Source organism: Scyliorhinus torazame, chromosome 5 (genome assembly GCF_047496885.1).
Source record: "Scyliorhinus torazame isolate Kashiwa2021f chromosome 5, sScyTor2.1, whole genome shotgun sequence".
Taxonomy (NCBI): Eukaryota; Metazoa; Chordata; class Chondrichthyes; order Carcharhiniformes; family Scyliorhinidae; genus Scyliorhinus; species Scyliorhinus torazame.
The window spans coordinates 218,878,441-218,899,483 of NC_092711.1; the positions used below are offsets into that span (position 1 = coordinate 218,878,441).

Genomic DNA, 21,043 nt, shown 5'->3' on the forward strand with positions numbered 1-21,043 from the left:
CGGGAGTTTAAGATGCAACGCATTTTTCAATCCATCAGTGTAACCAAAAGAGATTTTATTTATTTTCTACAGATTGAAGGTCAGGGTCATGGTGCTGTGTTTGATTGTAAATTCTCTGCAGATGGGCAGCATTTTGCATGTACTGACTCTCATGGACATTTGCTGATCTTTGGATTTGGCTGCAGTAAATCAAATGAAAAGGTAGGTTGGTGAGTGCATATATTTTGAAAATAACTTTTGCTTAATTGAACTCTTAGACTGGCTGGCACAAGGAAATAAGCTTCTGAAACTTGCTGGTTGTTCAATTTGTGCATCATGCTGGAACAAATGCTAATATTACAGTAATCTGTGTCTGGAAGACCTTTTATTGTATTTTAATCTCGAAAACTTAAGCATGTAATGTGAAACATAACACACTTCAAATACCATTGTGCCTTTGTCCTACTATTTTTTTTCTCATTTTATCTTGTCATTGTTAAATCTAAATTTAACAGTTGTTAACTCTTAACTAACATTAGCATTAAACATTTACTTTTTTGTTTTTATATCTCCTATCCTCCATTTTGGAGATGGGGAGAGAGAGACAAAAAAGCAGTTGAACTGTGCTCCATTAACTTCGCTGGTTGCTTATAAAGGAGCAGAGTGGAGTTAGTCAGGGAAGATGTGGAGTAAGGAATGACCTGAAATTTGATATGGATCGAACCGAAATGGTTAAGTGTGCGGAAGCGAGAGTATTTCATCTGCACATTATGGTTCATGCACTTCCATCATCTATGATTATATCTATCACTTTACAAGTGAAGATGCTGAGAATGGTTGGTAGTATTACGAGAGTGTAATAACTGCAAGTGGGCAATGATGCCCATGCTCTATGAATTAAGTAAAAATAAAAGGCAAGCATGCAAACCATATGATCAAGGAAATTCTGAAGTTGTGTTGGCAGTTTATCTTAGTTGAGCATAATCTAGGACATTAAGGGTTGGTCAGAATTTTCCTAAGAAAAACATTCTGTCCCAAATGATCTATTTTTTCCTGCTGGAAGTGGATTTTGAGTCAGAAGATGATTAGGTATGACTAGTAGCCCTATCCAATATTTTGTTGGCACACTCGACTAAATTCGTGTATGAGAGTGCTCATTTTGGTGAGGTGGCTGTTGCTGTGTGACTGGGGGCCACTGGATTGTATTCCTCATAAGACATCTCTGCCTTCAGGGAAGGAAGACATGGAAAAAAAAAGAAACATAGAATAAAACTGCAACCATATTTTGTAAGTTTTTTTTCAAAAGAGAAGTGGTGATGTATGCAATTTAAAATTAAAGGCTATTCAAACATTGACGGACTTATGAGCTAAATTCTATTGTAACCATTTTTTCTCTCCACAATAGATTCCGGACCAAATGTTTTTTCACACTGACTACCGTCCTCTTATCCGTGATTCCAACAATTATGTTCTGGATGAACAGACACAGCAGGCGCCTCATCTCATGCCTCCTCCATTCCTGGTTGATGTTGATGGAAACCCCCATTTAACACGATATCAACGGCTGGTGCCTGGCCGGGAAAATTGCATGGATGAGCAACTTGTTCCGCAGTTGGGGTACATGGCAAATGGTGAGAATGGAGCTGTGAGATGGCTGTTATAATATAATATTGCATCTAAATATTTTCTGAGCTTTCTGTCTTTTTAAATAAAAATAAGTTATTCCATGTTTAGTTCTAGGCAAGTAGTTTAATTGCTGAGAAACTCAACGTAAGCACTTGCAGTGCTTGGGAATTGCAGCTTTCTTAAGTCTGAGACATCTTGTGTTGTACTTCTTAGGTGTCATTTGTTTAAGTGAAATTGTTTCCAATCCTAATGGATGCTTTGTCATACAGTGAGGCCATAGTATCAGGCAGTTTGAGTTCATTTAAGCAAGACAGTACTCACCTTTTTGGGTTGGATGCGCAAGGTCTCATGTTCATCAGTTCATGATATTTAATGATTAAGAATGCAAATAATTCCTATATCAAAACTACTTTTCTTGATCACCAAGAACTTTTAACTGCTTGGAGCTTGTATTTACTTCCATATAAAATTATAACTTTTGATAAATATGAACTTAGTCTAAATTTGTACACATAGGTGCATGAATTGGATGCATTTTTTCTAATCAAAAGAATTTCAGCTTTCATGCCTCTTGCGTTTGCCCTTGAATGGGGGATGATGGGGTTACGTCTTGTGTATGAGGTAATTTGATTCTCTATGTTCCTCATTGAAAGATCTGCTTTTTTGACTAAAAGGTTCAAAGCCAATTTTGTCTTATCAAACAACAGAGGAGTAGGCCATTTAGCCTGCTGCACTATTTAATTAGAGGATGGATAACCTGCTCTTCGATTCCCACTTGAGTCACTGTCTGAGCGGAGTCTGCAGATTCGCCCCGTGTCTGTGTGGGTTTCCTCCAGGCGCTCCGATTTCCTCCCACAAGTCCAAAGACATGCTTGTTAGGTGAATTGGACATTCTAATTTCTCCCTCTCTGTACCCGAATAGGCGCCAGAGTGTGGCGACGAGGGGATTTTCACAGTAACTTCATTGCAGTGTTAATGTAAGCCTACTTGTGACACGAATAAAGATTATTATTATTCCACCAGAACTCCATATCTCTTGATAACCATAACGAACAAACAATTGCCCATCTCAGTCTTGCATACTCCAATTTACCGAGTATCCACATCCTTTTGGGAGTGTGGCATCAGATTTCTACTCTTTGTAAGAAAAATGCTTCCTGCTTTTGTTCCTGAATGGCCTGTCTCTAATTTGAAGATTTTGTCCCCATAACTCTTGATTGCCCCACTAGAGGGGATAGTTTCTATTGTATTTAGCTTAATCTATCAAATCCTTTTGAGCATTTAAACATCTCAATTAAATAAGCCCTAAATCCTCTACTCTAGGGAATGCAAGCTGAGTTACTTAACCTTATAAACCTCCGTATCATTTTGGTGAATCTGCTGCACTCCCTCCAAGACCAATGGGTCTTTTGTGAAATTTTCTCAAAAGTGAATGCAGTAGTAAACCAGATGGAGGCTGACCATGGCGCTGTAAATTAAAACATAATTCCCTTCCTTTGTAATCCAGCCCATTTGAGGTAAAGCCAAATATTTCATGAGCCGCTTTGATTGATTTTTGTACCTGTCCAATAGGGTAATGAAATGTGAACTTGGGACTCTCTAATCTCTTTGTTCCTCTATAATATCTAGTTTCTTTATGTACAAAATATTCCAATTTATTTCATGGGTCCAGTGGCAGAACTCCCATTTCTCTACATTGATCTCCATTTGCTGCTAACTTAAACCTGACTGTCCTTTTACTTCCTGTTTGCACTAAGTACTGTTCTTCCCAATTTGCTACCACCCGAGTTGGATATGCCATTCTCTATTCCTTCATTTAAATATTTAGTAAATATGTTTAAAAGTTGAAGGCCTAAAACAGATCCCAGGGCTGTATATATAAATGATTTGGAGGAAAATGTAACTGGTCTGATTAGTAAGTTTGCAGACGACACAAAGGTTGATGGAATTGCGGATAGCGATGGGGACTGTCAGAGGATACAGCAGGATTTAGATTGTTTGGAGACTTGGGCGGAGAGATGGCAGATGGAGTTTAATCCGGACAAATGTGAGGTAATGCATTTTGGAAGGTCTAATGCAGGTAGGGAATATACAGTGAATGGTAGAACCCTCGAGTATTGAAAGTCAGAGAGATCTAGGTGTACAGATCCACAGGTCACTGAAAGGGGCAACACAGGTGGAGAAGGTAGTCAAGAAGGCATACGGCATGCTTGCCTTCATTGGCCGGGGCATTGAGTATAAGAATTGGCAAGTCATGTTGCAGCTGTCTAGAACCTTAGTTAGGCCACACTTGGAGTATAGTGTTCAATTCTGGTCGCCACACTACCAGAAGGATGTGGAGGCTTTAGAGAGGGTGCAGAAGAGATTTACCAGAATGTTGCCTGGTATGGAGGGCATTATCTATGAGGAGCGATTGAATAAACTTGGTTTGTTCTCACTGGAACGACAGAGGTTGAGTAGCCCTGATAGAGGGCTACAAAATTATGAGGGGCATGGACAGAGTGGATAGTCAGAGGCTTTTCCCCGGGGTAGAGGGGTCAATTACTAGAGGGCATAGGTTTAAGGTGAGAGGGGCAAGGTTTAGAGTAGATGTACGAGGCAAGTTTTTTACGCAGAGGGTAGTGGGTGCCTGGAACTCGCTACCGGAGGAGGTGGTGGAAGCAGGGACGATAGTGACATTTAAGGGGCATCTTGACAAATACATGAATAGGATGGGAATAGAGGGATACGGACCCAGGAAGTGTAGAAGATTGTAGTTTAGTCGGGCAGCATGGTCGGCACGGGCTTGGAGGGCCGAAGGGCCTGTTCCTGTACTGTACATTTCTTTGTTCTTTGTTACACTACCACTTTTCCCCCAATTCGAGAGTCCCAAGTTCACAATTGCCTTCTACCTCCCAATCACTTTCTAGCCCAATTCTGGTTGCTACTTCCTAATTGTATATACTTTTATTTTTGGTAACTATTTGTGAAATTGAAGAGACTGCTGAAATATTTGTAAATTATAGTCCCTTTTTTTCTGGACCCTAATATAAAATGTACACTGATTCGGTTGAATTTTCTCTCAAAAGTTGGATGTTCAATACCTTCAGTCAACTGTAATTATTGATTTACTAAGTTAATATTTGGGAGGAGGGGAAGGAGGAGGTTTTCGTGTCGTTGGCAATGTAAGAGATAAAAGCTATGATTCTCTTCTAGGTGATGGTGATGTTGTGGAGCAGGTCATTAGCCAACAGACAGATGACCAGTATGAGACTGGTCAGGAACCCAGCATTCTTGATGACGTTATTCGGGAGCTCCAGCGAGAACATGACCTGAGGCAGGGCAACGAAGGAGCAGCAGTATCGGTTGGCCCTTACAATAGATCAAACTTACTGAACAGTGGTGAGTCACACTGCAGATATGATTCTATCCCAAAATATTGCCTCATTCACTGAAACCGATCAATTAGTTGATTTATAAATAAAAAAAAAATGAAATTCATAGTTATGTTAAGATGTGGGTTAACGTTTTGAGTCTGGATAACTCGACTCGAATCTTCAGCTTCCTTCTCTCTCCACAGATGCTGTCAGACCTGCTGTTTGTAGAATACATGTTATTGTCCAGTATTTTCAGTTTTGTTTCCGATTCCAGATTCAGCAGTAATTTTTATTTTGTGCAAGATATGGTATATCTTTATATAAATTAATGTACGAAACTCTGTTGTAGTTATAAGGTAGCTGTTTTAATCTTTGTTGTGATTGCCTAATAGCTCTAATGTGCTCACAAATTTAATCTTGACTGCAGCATTAGGTTGATCCACAGACTTTTCAATTTTCATTTTGAAATGGAGCAGATTTTCTTTTGTTCCCTGTTTAACATAGAGGCTGACATCTGTCCTTGTCAACACAAGACCACAGCAACTTCAGTATAAAATACAGTTCAAGGCAAATACTGGTCTATTGCAAATAGTTGCAATCTATTCTTGAAAATTCTAAAATGTTTCAGAAATTTTATTTTGCCGTGTGCATTGAGTCCCAATAACATCAACAGTAAAGGGAAAATTGACCTGCAAATCTAATGCGGCTAATGTTAACATAACCCATCCAACAGGAATTACTTGGGTTGACTGCTTGTACACCTCTTATTTGAATTTGCTCTCCATCAAAGTCATTAAATTTGGACATCTATAAAGCTCATGTCCAAACTGTTCATTTCCCAGTTGGGAGGTTATGCTAACGACACTGTCCTTCTCCCCTCACCCCACCAAGATCCTCTACCAGTAATATTAGTCAAAGGTTTGATTGTAACATTTTATTGTCCAATGCACAGTTGTGAAAAGTATACTGACCGGGTCAATGTGGAATATTTTCAGGACTTCCGGAGACTTCATGTAAAGACAAGGTGCACAAAAAGTAGCTCCCGGCAAGATCTTGGTATTTGATCCCTTTTACCTGTTTTTTTTTTTCCCCCCCGGGGTGTTGGTGCCCAAACCCAGTGAGTTGAGTATGTGAACTCTCCAGACTGGGGTAGAATGTTGAAATCATTGACAAAGAAGCTCCATATTAATAAGGCTCAGGAGGGGAGCCTTTTCAGGAAGATGAAGGAGGAAAGGTGGCCGCTGCACCCTTTACATTGGACATGTTGGCCATAGTAATACTGCAGGAGCTTGAAAAGTTCGGCAAACAAATGGACACTTGAGCGGCAGGGCCAGGAAATTAAGAAATCATTAAAGCCCACTATTGAAGACGCTTTGGGCCCGATCCATGAACTGTTGGCGCGAACTTCGAATGTGGCGAAGGCACAAGGTGAGACGCCAAAAGGGGTGGAGGAGGTCTTGTCGAGTGACGAGCATCAGTTTGCTGCGGTGGGGGCAGAGTTGCTGATGGCAGTGGAAAGCAATAAAGGCCTGAGACTGAGGACCCCGAGAATAGGTCACGGCAGTTAAACTTCAGGTTGGTGGGGCTGCCAGAGGGAGCGGAGGGCCTGAAGCCAACCCAGTATTCCTCCCAATTTAGTTTTCTTGGCTGGTGGGTGGGAATGGATGAAGTATTTACCCCTCTGGAATTGGACAGAGCACATCGGGTGCTCAGGCAAGTGCCAAGACCGAATCATGGAATTTACAGTGCAGAAGGAGGCCATTCGATCCATCTGCACTGGCTGTTGGAAACCCAAGAGTCACACCTCCACCCTATCCCCATAACCCAGTACCCCATGAAACACTAAGGGCAATTTGGACACTAAGGGCAATTTAGCATGACCAATCCAGCTAACCTGCACATCGTTGGACTGTGGGAGGAAACCGGTGCACCCGGAGGAAACCCACGCACACCGAGAACGTGCAGACTCCGCACAGACAGTGATCCAAGCCGAGAATCGAACCTGGGACCTTGGAGCTGTGAAGCAACTGTGCTAACCACTATGCTACCGTGCAACTGCAGGTAGTGATGATCCGCTTCCACAATTATGAGGAAGGAGAGGGTCTTGGAGTGGGTGAAAAGGATTCCAAATACTGGGGCCATAATCAGTCCGAATAAATCAAGATATTGGGACTGAATTGGCAAAGAGGCATGCAGCCTTCTACAGGGCAAAGGTGGTGTTTTATAATGGCGTGAGGTTTGGGGTGGTGTACCTGGCGCGGATTACAAGCCGGAACAAGCGGAGGCCTTCGTCCATGACAAATTGGGACCGCTGTGAAGAGGACTATTTTGGACTTTGTATGAAGCTGGGTGTTTGTCTGACGGTGATATTTTTTTTTAACCACTGTTTCATTTTGCTCTGTTGGGGAAGGAGGTGGTTTTAAAAGGAGATTGGTAGGTGTTCCTTTTTTTTTTACCTCTTGGGAATAGAGAGAGGTTTGTTGATCTTGTCGGAGTTTGGGTACGGTTGGGAGGAGAAGGGATGTATTGGCTGTTTGAGGGTATATGTTAAGGGGAACCTGTTTGGGAGCCACTTTGCTCGTGATGGGGAGAGGGGAGCAAATGGGAGTGGAGGCGGGCGAGGGAGGAGAGAGGCTGTGGTCTGTTTGGGTAAGGTTGGGAGAGGCGCAACAGGTCGAGCTATAATTTTGTGTTTTTGTGGAGGGAGGATGGGGGAGGATGTGGCGCCAGGCAGTCTGTGGGTCTGGAGGGGGAGGAGGGTGAATTAACAATGACTAGGGGCTTTTTATTTTGTCACCCAGTGGGTGAGGCTGATGGCTCATCTTAGATGGGCATTGGAACCAGGAATTTGGGTTGGGATTTTGCACTGGTGCAAATCGCTGACTCGAGGAGTGAGACACCTAACAAAGGTTTTTTATAAAAAAATTTAGAGTAACCAATTAAGGAGCAATTTAGTGTGGCCAGTTCACCTAACCTGCACATATATTTGGGTTGTAGGGGTGAAACCCACGGAGAATGTGCAAACTCCAGACAGACAGTGACCCGGGGCCGGGATCAAACCCCGGTCCTTGTCGCCGTAGGCAGCAGTGCTAACCACCATGTTGCCCCCACCCCCAACGAAGTTGATCACCTGGAACATCCGGGACTTGGCAGTGCCCTGTGAAGAGTGCAAGGGTTATTTTCCCATTTAAAACGGCTGGGAGCTGATGTGATGTTCCCACATTGCCCTGCGCGTGAGGGACCAGATCAGATTGGGGAAAGCCTGGTGAGTCAGCTCCCATTTTAACCCGAGGTCTGTATCAAGGTGGGCTACAATCCGTAGGAACCACCTGTTTGAGCCGGTGAAACTGGGGGGTGGAAAGACCAGGGGCTGGAGAGGGTGAGGGATTTGTTTCTGGAGAGGTGGTTTGCGAGCTGGGAGGAGTTGAAGGAGAAAGCTGGGCTTGGGAGACTGGATAGATTCCGATTTTACCAGGTGCGGGACGTGTTTGGTACACATTTAAGGGTTTCCTCCGGGTGCTCCGGTTTCCTCCCACAAGTCCCGAAAGATGTGTTGGGTAATTTGGACATTCCGAATTCTCCCTCCATGTACCCGAACAGGCATCGGAATGTGGCGAGTAGGGGCTTTTCATAGTAACTTCATTGCAGTGTTAATGTAAGCCTACTTGTGACAATAAAGACTATTATATACTTTCTCGGAGGCAACGCCACCTTGCTGGAAAGGATACTCTCGTGTGCGGGGTCAGAGGAGTGCTCCACGTTTGGGATATATGGGGGCAGAGCACGTTTCGGTGGAGGAAGTCTGGGAGGAGGAGCAGGGACCCATTTTGGAGGAGGAGTTGTGGAGTGAGTCCCTTCGTAGGGTGAATGCGATGTCATCCTGCACAAAGTTGAGCTTTATACAGCTATAGGTGGTGTTTGGGGGTGCATCTTGCCAGGATGAGTCTATTTCTGAGGGGGTTGAGGATAGGTGTGAGAGGTGCCCGAGAGGGCCTGCTCACCATATACGCACATGTTCTGGTCCTGCTAGTGAGTTTTTGGAGGTCACTTTCTCACACTACGTCAGCAATCATGAATATTGACTTTGAGCCCTGTTCATTAGTTGATGTATTTGTGGTGTCGGATCAACCAGAGTTGAGGATGGGGGTGGAGGCGGATGCTTCGGAATTTACATTGCTGTTGGCCCGGCGACAGATGCTGCAGAGCTGGAGGCAGGCAATGCCACCCAGTGCCAAAGCATGGCTGCTTGATCTGATGGAATTCTTGAACCTCGAAGGTCAAGTTCACAGTGAGGGGAGTTAATCGATGGGTTTTGTCGTAGATACCAGCTGTTTATTTTGCACTTTAAAGATCTGGTCAATGTTAGTGGGGGCAAGTGGCGGGGGGGGGAGGGGGTGGGGGAGGATAGTTCTGGGTGGTATTTCTGTTTTTTGGGTTCATGTTACTGTTGTTGCTGGCATTTATAAACTTTTTCATATAAAATGTTGTTAAAATATAGTTTAAAAAATATTTGGATTTTTTCAATTGTGCCTGTTTGCATTTCTTTTGTTACCCCCTTAATATCTTTTCCTGATTTCACGCAATGCAGGTACTTCAGTATTGTAACCCATGCATTACTGCATCAGCAGAGGTGTAGATTTTACAGCTCGAAAGAATAAGATTGTTTTTAACGAAGTGTTTCACAGTTTTATCAAATTTTAAAAGTGATCAGGTTTTAAGCAATGTATATGGCTACAGCTACTTGTATAATGATTTATAGTTGAAATCAACAGTGCCTTCTCTAATTTAATGGGGGGGATGGTACCTTTCAGAGACTGGTAAATAACATGCATTTCTCTGTGGTAGCATATTTTTCAATTTCCTGGAAATAATGTGACACGGTTGTTAATTTAAATGTTACTTGCTAAAATTATGAAATTTTGTTAATGGTGAACTGTTATAGAGCCATTGAATCCAAACCGAGCAGATGGAGGCCATTCGGCCCATCATGCCTGCATCGACCCTCTGAAAGAGTACACCACCCAGGCCCACTCCCCTGCCCTATCCTCATAACCCCACCCCGGGCAATTTTATTATGGCCAATCCGCCTAACCTGCACATCTTTGGACTGTGGGAGGAAACTGGAACACCCAGAGGAAACTCATGCAGACACTGGGAGAGAGTGCAAACTCCCCTCAGTCACCAAGGCCGGAATTGAACCCACGTTCCTGGCGCTGTGAAGCAGCAATGTTAACCACTGTGCCGCCGTGTCATTATAGTTTCAAGTTAGTTAGCTATAGTGCTTGCAGAGTCATTAGTTTTAGACTTAGAACACACTTCTTTGGTTGTGAGAACATTGGAATTTAAGTGGCATTTAGTGTTTTAATTGACAACTTGTAACATTTTAAACAATTATTTTATGGATGCACTGATGCAATCTTGTTGTTCAATAGTAATTCGTCTGAGTAGATTTCTGACTGGAAATTTCAGTACACTTCAAATATATATATTTAAAAGGAGTGTTTCATGTTTTAGCCTTGCTGACACGACCAAACATTGGACTTCGACGGAGTGGTCAGATAGAAGGTGTTCGCCAAATGCATAATAATGCCCCTAGGAGTCAGATGGCTACTGAGAGAGACCTGATGGCTTGGAGCAGAAGAGTTGTAGTCATGGAGCTTCCATCTGGAATTGGCAGGTAGAGATAAGTTGGATATTTTTATCACAAAATGCACTTCAAAATCAACTTGCATAAGAACAGTTCCTTAAGTTCGATGTAATCCTTTTAAGATAATTTTAAAAACACATAGAAATGCAAGTCTTTTTCCCCTTTTTAAAAAAAAAAAATAAATTCAGAGTATGTTTCCATTTAACTCTTCCCTGTGCTACTCATCAGTTGAGAATGTACCTTTTTATTTGCAGTATAATTGAAAGTAAAGAACATTAAGAAATGGGAGCAGGAGTCGGCCATTTGACCCTTGGGCCAGTTGTGCCATTAAATAAGATCATGGCTAATCTGATTGTGGCCTTAACTCCACTTTCCTGCTTGCCTCCCATAATCTTTTGTCTCCATTGAAGATGAAGAATTTTCCACTCAGCCTTGAATATATTCAATGGCCCGGCCTTAGCTGTTCTTCGCAAAGACTAACTGATGAAATTCCTCCTAATTTCTGCCTTAAATAAGAGAAACCTTATTTTGAAACTATTACATGTGGGAAAAATCTAGAAATCAATCTGTGAGCTGTGGATTTCAAATTCTCATCTATTTACTGAAGGCCTTGACAGAAATTGCTGAGGCCTTGACAAATCTTTGGATCCTCACTGTCTTCAGGTGATGTCCCGGAGGACTGGAGAATTGTCAATGTTGTTCCTCTGTTTAAGAAGGGTAGCAAGGATAATCCAGGGAACTACAGGCCGGTGAGCCTTACGTCAGTGGGTAGGGAAATTGCTGGAGAGAATTCTTCGAGACAGGATCTACTCCCATTTGGAAGCAAATGGACGTATTAGTGAGAGGCAGCATGGTTTTGTGAAGGGGAAGTCGTGTCTCACTAACTTGATAGAGTTTTTCGAGGAGGTCACAAAGATGATTGCTGCAGGTAGGGCAGTGGATGTTGTCTATTTGGACTTCAGTAATGCCTTTGACAAGGTCCCTCATGGTAGACCTGTACAAAAGGTGAAGTCACACAGGATCAGGGGTGAGCTGGCAAGGTGGATACAGAACTAGCTAGGTCATAGAAGGCAGAGAGTAGCAATGGAAGGATGCTTTTCTAATTGGAGGGCTGTGACTAGTGGTGTTCCACAGGGATCAGTGCTGGGACCTTTGCTGTTTGTAGTATATATAAATGATTTGGAGGAAAATGACACTGGTCTGATTAGTAAGTTTGCAGACGACACAAAGGTTGGTGGAATTGCGGATAGCGATGGGGACTGTCAGAGGATACAGCAGGATTTGGATTGTTTGGAGACTTGGGTGGAGAGATGGCAGATGGAGTTTTATCCGGAGAAATGTGAGGTAATGCATTTTGGAAGGTCTAATGCAGGTAGGGAATATACAGTGAATGGTAGAACCCTCAAGAGTATTGAAAGTCAGAGAGATCTAGGTGTACAGGTCCACAGGTCACTGAAAGGGGCAACACAGGTGGAGAAGGTAGTCAAGAAGGCATACGGCATGCTTGCCTTCATTGGCCGGGGCATTGAGTATAAGAATTGGCAAGTCATGTTGCAGCTGTCTAGAACCTTAGTTAGGCCACACTTGGAGTATAGTGTTCAATTCTGGTCGCCACACTACCAGAAGAATGTGGAGGCTTTAGAGAGGGTGCAGAAGAGATTTACCAGAATGTTGCCTGGTATGGAGGGCATTAGCTATGAGGAGCGGTTGAATAAACTCTATTTGTTCTCACTGGAACGACGGAGGTTGAGGGGCGACCTGATAGAGGTCTACAAAGTTATGAGGGGCATAGACAGTGGATAGTCAGAGGCTTTTCCCCAGGGTAGAGGGGTCAATTACTAGGGGGCATAGGTTTAAGGTGCGAGGGGCAAGGTTTAGAGTAGATGTACGAGGCAAGTTTTTTTACACAGAGGGGAGTGTGTGCCTGGAACTCGCTACCGGAGGAGGTGGTGGAAGCAGGGACGATAGTGACATTTAAGGGGCATCTTGACAAATACATGAATAGGATGGGAATAGAGGGATACGGACCCAGGAAGTGTAGAAGATTGTAGTTAAGTCGGGCAGCATGGTAGGCACGGGCTTGGAGGGCCGAAGGGCCTGTTCCTGTGCTGTACTTTCCTTTGTTCTTTAGTACTAGATTAAGGCTTATGTACCTGAGATTCAGTAGGTACTCTTATCAGCCTGATTTCATTCTAGGGTCTTCATGACTTATTTGCTAGATCACCTTTTATTCTTGAAATGTGAAAAATCCTCCATATACGATGCAGACATCCCATTACATCTTGCATAGAACCATAGAATTCCTACAGTACAGAAGGAGGCCATTTGGCCCATTGAGTCTGCATCTACCTTCTGACAGAGTACCCTACCAAGGCCCACTCTCTCTTTCTTCCCTCCTCCCCCTACTATCCCTATAACCCCACCTAACCTGCAGTACACTAAGGGGCAATTTATTTTTAGCCTGGCACTCCATCCAACCTGCACAACTTTGGACTGCACACTTAGCCATGATACAAAGCTCTGTAGGTGCAAAAATGAAGATTTTACTTTTAGAAAAGATTAGTAGATTATTAGGATGAACATATTGGATGGATAGATGGGGACACTTTGTGATATCATTACTTAAACCATTTTAATGTGGTGTTCCTTGAATTCTCCTGAGCATCCTGGAATGGCTTGAATGCAGCATGAAGAATATGGAAATTTTGTTTGATCCCAGGGAGCAATTCACATACGATAAAATCCCGTTTTATGTTTTGAATGCCAATTTCATTTTAATGTTTAGCCAACAAATTTTGCATTTAACAGTAGTTTGATTATCCTTGACCTATGGCCTCCACAGGTTTGAGGTATTATGAACATTCCTTGGGGGAAGGGGGGGGAAATATTATCCCCTGATGTTGTCCCTTTCAGATTTCAGGAGGAACTTCGGCAAAGTAAAGGCGATGGAGAAGTTAACTTATATACAACTGAAAAGAAACGCAAACCACTGCAACCAAAGGTAAACAGAAAAAAATGTTAATTGGCAGCAATAATTTGCACAATAGTTCGATCGGGGTCTTCCTATTTATTTAGGTCATCTTGTTTATGGTGCAGTTGGAATATTCAACTGTAACTGCAAATTCTTGTGGCGTGATTTTAAAAAAACATTTAGTGTACCCAATTCTTTTTTTCCAATTAAGGGGCAATTTAGCTTGGCCAATCCACCTACACTGCACATATTTTGGTTGTGGGGGTGAGACCCATGCAGACACTGAGAGAATGTGAAAACTCCACACGACATGGATCGGGATGAAACCTGGGTCCTCGGTGCGTGAGGCCACAGTCATAACCACTGCGCCACCATACCACCCTTTGTAGCACGATGTTAAGTAACAATTGAAGGACAAAATTAGTATGTATTTTGAGTTGACATTTTAAGGTGGTGGCCCAATACCTGTTAGAAGCATTTAAAAATGTAACATTCAAAATGTGAGCATTTACTGGCGCAACAAATTGCATTTCTTATCTCAAATTGAGCAAATACTTCCACATATTGTTAGGTGGAAAATACTTCATTATTGCCTCCTTGTACAGAATACTCTGATTTTTGACAATTCAGAATGTTCTTATTTTGATGGAATCCAAAATATTTGGGATATGGTGGATAAAAATGTAAAGTAGCTGCTAAATGGGAAAGACAAATGTTTGGGTATTGATCCTTCATCTTTATTTAAATTTCCAACTTTTTCATTTCTTTTGTTTGTGGCAGTTACTGATAAAAGTAAGTGTTTTATAAACTTGCATTTCAACGTCAAGCACTTTAAGAAATCAGATCAGCACATTGAACTTATGCATAGCACTGTTAGTGTAAAATATTGGCCACAATTTGCTGTCGCAAGTAATGATGGGTCTAATAACGCTCCGTTATTATTTATGGGTAAATGGTATCACAACTTCAGGCAAAGATCAGATGTCCAGTTAAGCACAATCCAAAGGTTCCACTCAGTCCAAGATACTCTCCTCCACCATTAGCTTAGTGAAAATAGCATCTTGCTTCACCATTGAAATAGATAAAGTGGTGTGTTTTTGCTGTAATTACACTATATATGCACACTAAAAAGAGAAAGTTAAGCCGTGTCCATTTCAATCCAAGTTCCCCTCTCAATGTGATGAATGTTAGTTATTAATAGTTGTGTCAGAGAGGTTGAGTACTAACGGTGTGGAGTTTTCTTCCTGAATAATTTAATTGTTGGACATTTCAAAAATTAAAAATTACAATTTTTTTTCACTTTCAAGTGTAGGTCAATTGGCCCTACGAGCCTGCTCTGCCATTCAATATGATCATGGCTGAACTTCCTATCTCAGCACCACAGTCCCGCGCTCTCTTCGTATGACTTGACAACTTTAGAGTCTAGAAATCTTATCCATTTCCCTTTTTAAATATATTTAGTGACTTGGCCTCCACCGCCTTCTATGGTAGAGAATTCCACATGTTCACCATCCTCTGAGTGAAGAAGAATTTCCTCATCACAGTTCTAAATGGCCTAGTCTGTATCCTGAGACTGTGATCCATTGTTCTGTATCCTGCAACCTGGGGAAACGGTATCCCTGCCTCCAGCCTGTCAAAATTACATATGTTTCAATTAGATCCCCCCTCATTCTTCTAAACTCCAGTGAAAAGAGAATTGGACCCAAGCTCTCCTCTTACGTCAATCCTGCCATCTTGGGAATCAGTCTGCTGAGACTTTGCTGCACTCCCTCTATGGAAAATATATCTTTTCTTGCGCAAAGGCCAAAACTGCAGACAATATGCCAGGTGTGGGCTCACCAACTCTCTACAGTTGCAGTAAGACATCCTTGCTCCTGTACTTAAATCCTCTTGCAGTGAAGGCCAACATACCATTTGCCACCTTAACAGCTTGCTGAACCTGTATACTTGCTTTCAGTTATTTGTGTAGAAGGCACCCATGTCCCTTTTGTACATCAACATTTCCCAATCTGTCACCATTTAAATATACTCTGCTATTCTGTTTTTCCTACTGAAGCGGATAACCTCGCACTTAGCCACGTTCTACTGCATCTGCCATGTATTTGCCCACTCGCGCATCCGCCATGTATTTTCCCACTTGTTTAAATTGCCTTGAAACCTCCTAACATCGTTCTCACCACGCTTTGTGTCATCGGCAAACTTGGGAATATTACATTTGGTTCCCTCATCCAAATCATTCATGTATATTGTGAATATCTGGGGCTCAAGCGCTGTTCCCTGCAGGACTCTGCTAGTTACTGCCTACCACTTTGAAAAAGACCCATTTATTACTACTCTATGCTTCCTGTCTGCTAACAAATTCTCAATCCATGCCCAATCCCATGTGCTTTAATTTTGCACGCTAACACATGACTATTGAAAAACCTCTTGGAAGTCCGAATATACCACACCCACTGGTTCTCCCTTAATCTATTCTGCTGAATATGTCCTCAAAAACAACTTCAGTAGGTTTGTCAAACATTATTTCTCTTTCATAAATCCATGTTTACTTTGTCTAAGGCCGTTGATAATTTACAGTGCAGAAGGAGGCCATTCGGCCTGTCGGGTCTTCACTGGCCCTAGTTCAGCCCACGCCTCCACCCTATCCCAGTAACCCCATCTAACCTTTTGAACAAGCGGGGGCAATCATGCCTGCACCGACCCTCTGAAAGAGTACGCCACCCAGGCCCACTCCCCTGCCCTATCCTCATAATCCCACCTCGGGCAATTTTATCATGGCCAATCCACCTAACCTGCACATCCTGACTGTGGGAGGAAAGCGAAGGAAACCCATTTATACACTGGGAGAAAGTGCAAACTCCACACAGACAAGTCACCCAAGGCCGCACATGACAATATTGAATTCTTTACCCGTCAGTCTGGTCTCAATAAAACTCTAGATGGATTTTGTAGGTATAGTATTATTTATTTCTAACCAACTTGCAAGTCTGACTCACTTCACGGAGACTCAGAACACAAAAGCTATCTCCTGGACCCCTCGAAACGAATGAGGTCGGAGACACAGAGATCTCTGCAAATACATTCAAATGGTATCAAGTTTCACATACATAATTCCCATAGGTCATCCTATACCCCTCCTGACCTGGCCATGCATCCTGATTGGCTCACTTCGCATTCCTTAACCCTGGGCCTCTTGTTACCCAGCATCCTTTTCCCCACCTTGCCATGTTTTCTGAATTCCTTTGTCCTTTGTGAACTCACTGCTATTAGACTGGCCCACATCTACATTACTGTAACTAATATTTGAACTAACTATTTTATATCCCATTCGTTCGTTCAATTCCTCAGAATTACACCCGGAACCCTGGAGCTGTGAGGCAGCAGTGCTAGCCACTGTGCCACCCTGTTATCTCATCGATAGCATTTTCCCCACTACTGATGTCAGGGTCTATTTCTCCCTCCCTCCTTGCAGGGTTACATTTGCCACCCTCCAATCTTCAAGGACTCTTCCAAAATTCTGGAAGATGACAACCAACACATCCACTATTTCTATGACCACCTCCTTTAGTACCCTGGGATACAGATTATCAGTCCCTGGTGGGCGATTTTATGAGCTTTCAGCCCCATTAATTTCTCCAGCACTTTTCTTTTTAGTAATACTAATTTTCTTCCAGTTCCTCCTTCTCAATAGACCCTTGGTTGCGTAGCATTTCTGGGAAGTTATTGTGTCTTCCTCTGAAGTTAGAATTATAGCGGTTTAATTGCTCTGCTATTTCTTTGTTCTCTATTAGGGACCTATATTTGTCTTTTATCTTTTTGCATACTTATAGAAGCTTTTACAGTCTGCTTTGTTCCTTGCAAGTTTACTGTCATTGTCTATTATTTCAGCACTTTGTCGCATGTCCCCCTTATCCGCCAAAGCCCCATGTTCAACCTCCACTGCAGCCGCCTTCTCCACACACTAGTCCGCAACAAGGGGCGCATGATCCAACACCATAATTGCTGAATACTCTCCATGACCCCTGCCAGCAAAGCCTTGTCCATAGCAAAAAAAGTCAATCTGAGAGTTCATCTGATGCATGCATGAAAAGGAAGAAAATTCATGCACCTTTTCGCTCTTTCTCCATCCCCGCCATCCTCAAGGACTTGGGGGCATGACCGATTCAATCTAGGATCAAGAACAGTGTTAAAATCACCCCCCATAATCAACCCGTGTGCATCCAAGTCCAGTATCCTCTCTCGGACTTTGTTCATGAAGCCCACATTGTCCCAGTTAGGGGTGTATACATTCAACAACACCACGGACGTTCCCTCTAACCTTCCACTAACCATCACATACCTGCCCTCTGGGTCCGTACTATGTTACTTGCTGAGACATCCACCCTCTTTATCAGCACCGCTGCTCCCTCTCCTTCACATTCAACCTCAAATGGAACACTTATCCCACGCACCCTTTCCTCAGCCTCATTTGATCTTTAATCTTCAGGCGAATCTCCTGCATAAAAACCAAGTCCACCTTCAAACTTTTTTTTTGAAAGGGCGAATATCACTCTTAACCGGCCCATTCGGTCCCCTCTCATTCCATGAGACCACTCTGGTTGGGGGGCAGCATGCCCCAGCCCCCCACCCCTGTCAGCAGGATACAAATCTCGCCCTCCTCTTGGGTCCCCCCCGCCCTCCCAAGATAGCCGGCGCCATCCCACCTTAACCAACTACTCCATAAAGAAACCTTCCATGTCTCCCATGTCAGCAACCCACCTCCGTTCCCTCCCCCAAGCTAAACAAAGAAAACTCCATTGTCCCAGGCTCACTGTCCTAACCCACCCAGAAACCAAATGAACCAGAAAAAACAATCCCCCACTACATATCCATGAATTAGCCTTTCTGCTAACCAGGTGGCCCCCACCCGAGGCAAAGAATACATTGCCCTTCCCAAACACTCTGTCCCACCTTCACCCCCCTCCCAAATCCTACACATGTGAATACCCGTTACCAATGATCCAAACACAGGGTGGCAAACATTACTAAACTCCTCTGTTACACATTAACAATACAAAGTGGGTAGCAATAATACATGAAAACATACAAACGATCATCCATCCCCTTCCGAATACAGTTCCACAGTACGTATTTGCAAACCACCCGTTGCCCCTGAGAAGAGCAGCCTTGGCCTTCTTAAACCCGGCCCTTCTCTTGGCCAGTTCTGCGCCCAAGTTCCGCTAGATGCCCGCCATGTGCCCTTCCCAGGTCAATTCCAAGTCTCCGTTGCCTACCTCCGGATCCTTTCCTTATCCAAAGACTGATGGATCAACTTCTGGAGGGTGCACAAAGACCCTCTTTTCCCCCCCCCCATCCCTCCCCCCAACTTTCTGAACCTCCTCGCCACATATTCCGTGGCATTCATGCTGTCTAATACCTTCCGACAGCACAATCCTCCAGTTTTGCCTCCTTGAGCGATTTTCCAAGCCACCGACCTTCCAACTTCTTATGCTCCTACGTTATCATCAGCATTTCTGCCTCTACAAGGAAGCAATCTGATTGTCCATCTCCTCCACCGTCTGGAGCGATGCATTCTGCGCCTCCAACCTCTGTTCTACTCTCTCCGAATCAGCTATGCCACTCTCGCCAAATCCTCTTGAGGCCGCCATCCCATTTGGTAAGAGAAATTGGACCAACTGCTCTATTGACCACTGTGCGGGCAAGGTCTTTCCCCATCTTTTCCTCTGCTGCACCACACATGTCCTGGTCCAAGAGCGCTCCTTGTTCAATGTGCTCCTTGTCTAATTATTCCTCAAGATCACCCACCAAAGGAGAGTATCTTATTCTGTACTGGGAGTACTTTCTTCACCTGCGATACCTCAGGCAGGAGCCACCTTATGTGCAACCACTCACTCCATGACTCTTGCCAGAAGTCAATCATTTTCCCCATTAATGGCTGTGCTTTTAGCTCCCGAACTCTGAAATTCACATTATTGCAAATATACATAAACTGGAAATTTGATAATGCCAGCTGCAAGATGTTTTTTTTTAGAAATCTTACCCAGTGAGGCGGCATTAGTGGCCAGCAATAGACTAGAAGCTCCATTGTTTTAATGGAGCACAGAGAACAAAGAAGTGAGACCAGGCTGCGGAGTTCAGTCTGGGAGCACAATGGACCAGAAATAAACCAGAGGCTGACACTGTTGCATTTTGCACATGAGCTGTGAGCTGCTGGAGGCCAATGGGAACAGCTAGTAACAAACGGGGGTGAGAGCCTCAACTGAAAATCTGTGGGGAGAAGCATTACACCATAGTGCTCTTGATGGCCCGCAAAAATTAATGTTCTCATTTCAAAATAACCAGTCGGTTAGATCTATGGAACCTCACTATGTTTTGTGTGCAACAGGAAAGAAAAGGGTGGAGGAGAACGAGGCTTCAAAGTTTGCTGGAATTACAGGGTGGCATACAAATATTGAAGTGTTGCAGAAACTCTCCATCTAAGAATTCTGTCTATAGGCTTTGTATCGAACCTGGGACCCCAGAGCTGTGAAGCAACAATGCTGCCCACTATGCTACTGTGCTGCTGAATATTGTCATTTTTATATTTGTATTATAACGTCCGATGTCTATGTTTTGTTAAAGCAAACTAGCTTTGCAAAACAAGTCACAACTGATCACTTCACTAGTGGTCTGCAGATGCTTTTCAGTGTGGGAGCGAAGTGTTAGCGAACATAGAGATTTTGATATATTAAAGAGTCAAGAAATATTCACATTGAAACTGGCCTATTTATTAAAAGAAAAGTTGAAAATGGATTTATTGAATCCTTGACTCTCCTACATTTAGCTGTGATTCTTAACTTAGTTACTACAGAAGCAAAGTGAATGGTCATGTAATTGTCCTGAGATTTGCACATTACAGCATTTCGGTATGAATTAAAATAGTGACATTGCTCAGAACTAGGTTTCTGGTATTGATATTTAGGGAAAAAACTCAACGAGGTGACTGGCTGGAGTTTTGAGGCTATGTATAGTATATTCAATTAATTAAACCATAATGTGTAATGTGAAGACTATTTTTATTCCTTTGTAGAGCGATGTTCAGGATTATTTTCAACGCTCAGGGAGGCGGACTCAGCGTCGTAACCAACATTTCTACCACACACGTTCAACTGTGGAACGCCGTGCTTGTAATGTTCGTCGCTTAGAAGAACCTAATAATTCTTCAGAGGTCAGTAACTAGATTTTGACTGTTCTAAATCCTGTGGTAACCACTGCTGCTTCACTTCAAAATCATAGGACCTTAAGATACAAAGAGACTGTCGTTTTTTTGAAAGGGCTATTCATTCGTCCCACTTTCCTGCTTATTTTCCCCCAAGGCCTGCAATTCTTTCCTTTTATGTACTTGTTCAATTCCCTTTCAAAAATTGCTCGTGATTTTAACCAGCTTTGCAGGTTTTTCGGCAGCTGACTGGGTTTCCCAGCCCC

The 21,043-nt window shown here is 43.1% G+C and overlaps 1 protein-coding gene across 2 annotated transcripts in view; it reads left to right on the plus strand.

Moving 5' to 3' along the window:
- Positions 1-21,043, plus strand: part of brwd3 (bromodomain and WD repeat domain containing 3) — a 137,223-nt gene that overhangs the window by 37,507 nt on the left and 78,673 nt on the right. For both annotated transcript variants that reach the window (XM_072505140.1, XM_072505139.1), the window contains exons 16-21: positions 73-201; positions 1,385-1,610; positions 4,801-4,986; positions 10,476-10,638; positions 13,522-13,609; positions 20,649-20,786. In XM_072505140.1, coding sequence (XP_072361241.1) covers positions 73-201; positions 1,385-1,610; positions 4,801-4,986; positions 10,476-10,638; positions 13,522-13,609; positions 20,649-20,786 — 930 coding nt within the window. The remainder of the gene's footprint in view (positions 1-72; positions 202-1,384; positions 1,611-4,800; positions 4,987-10,475; positions 10,639-13,521; positions 13,610-20,648; positions 20,787-21,043) is intronic.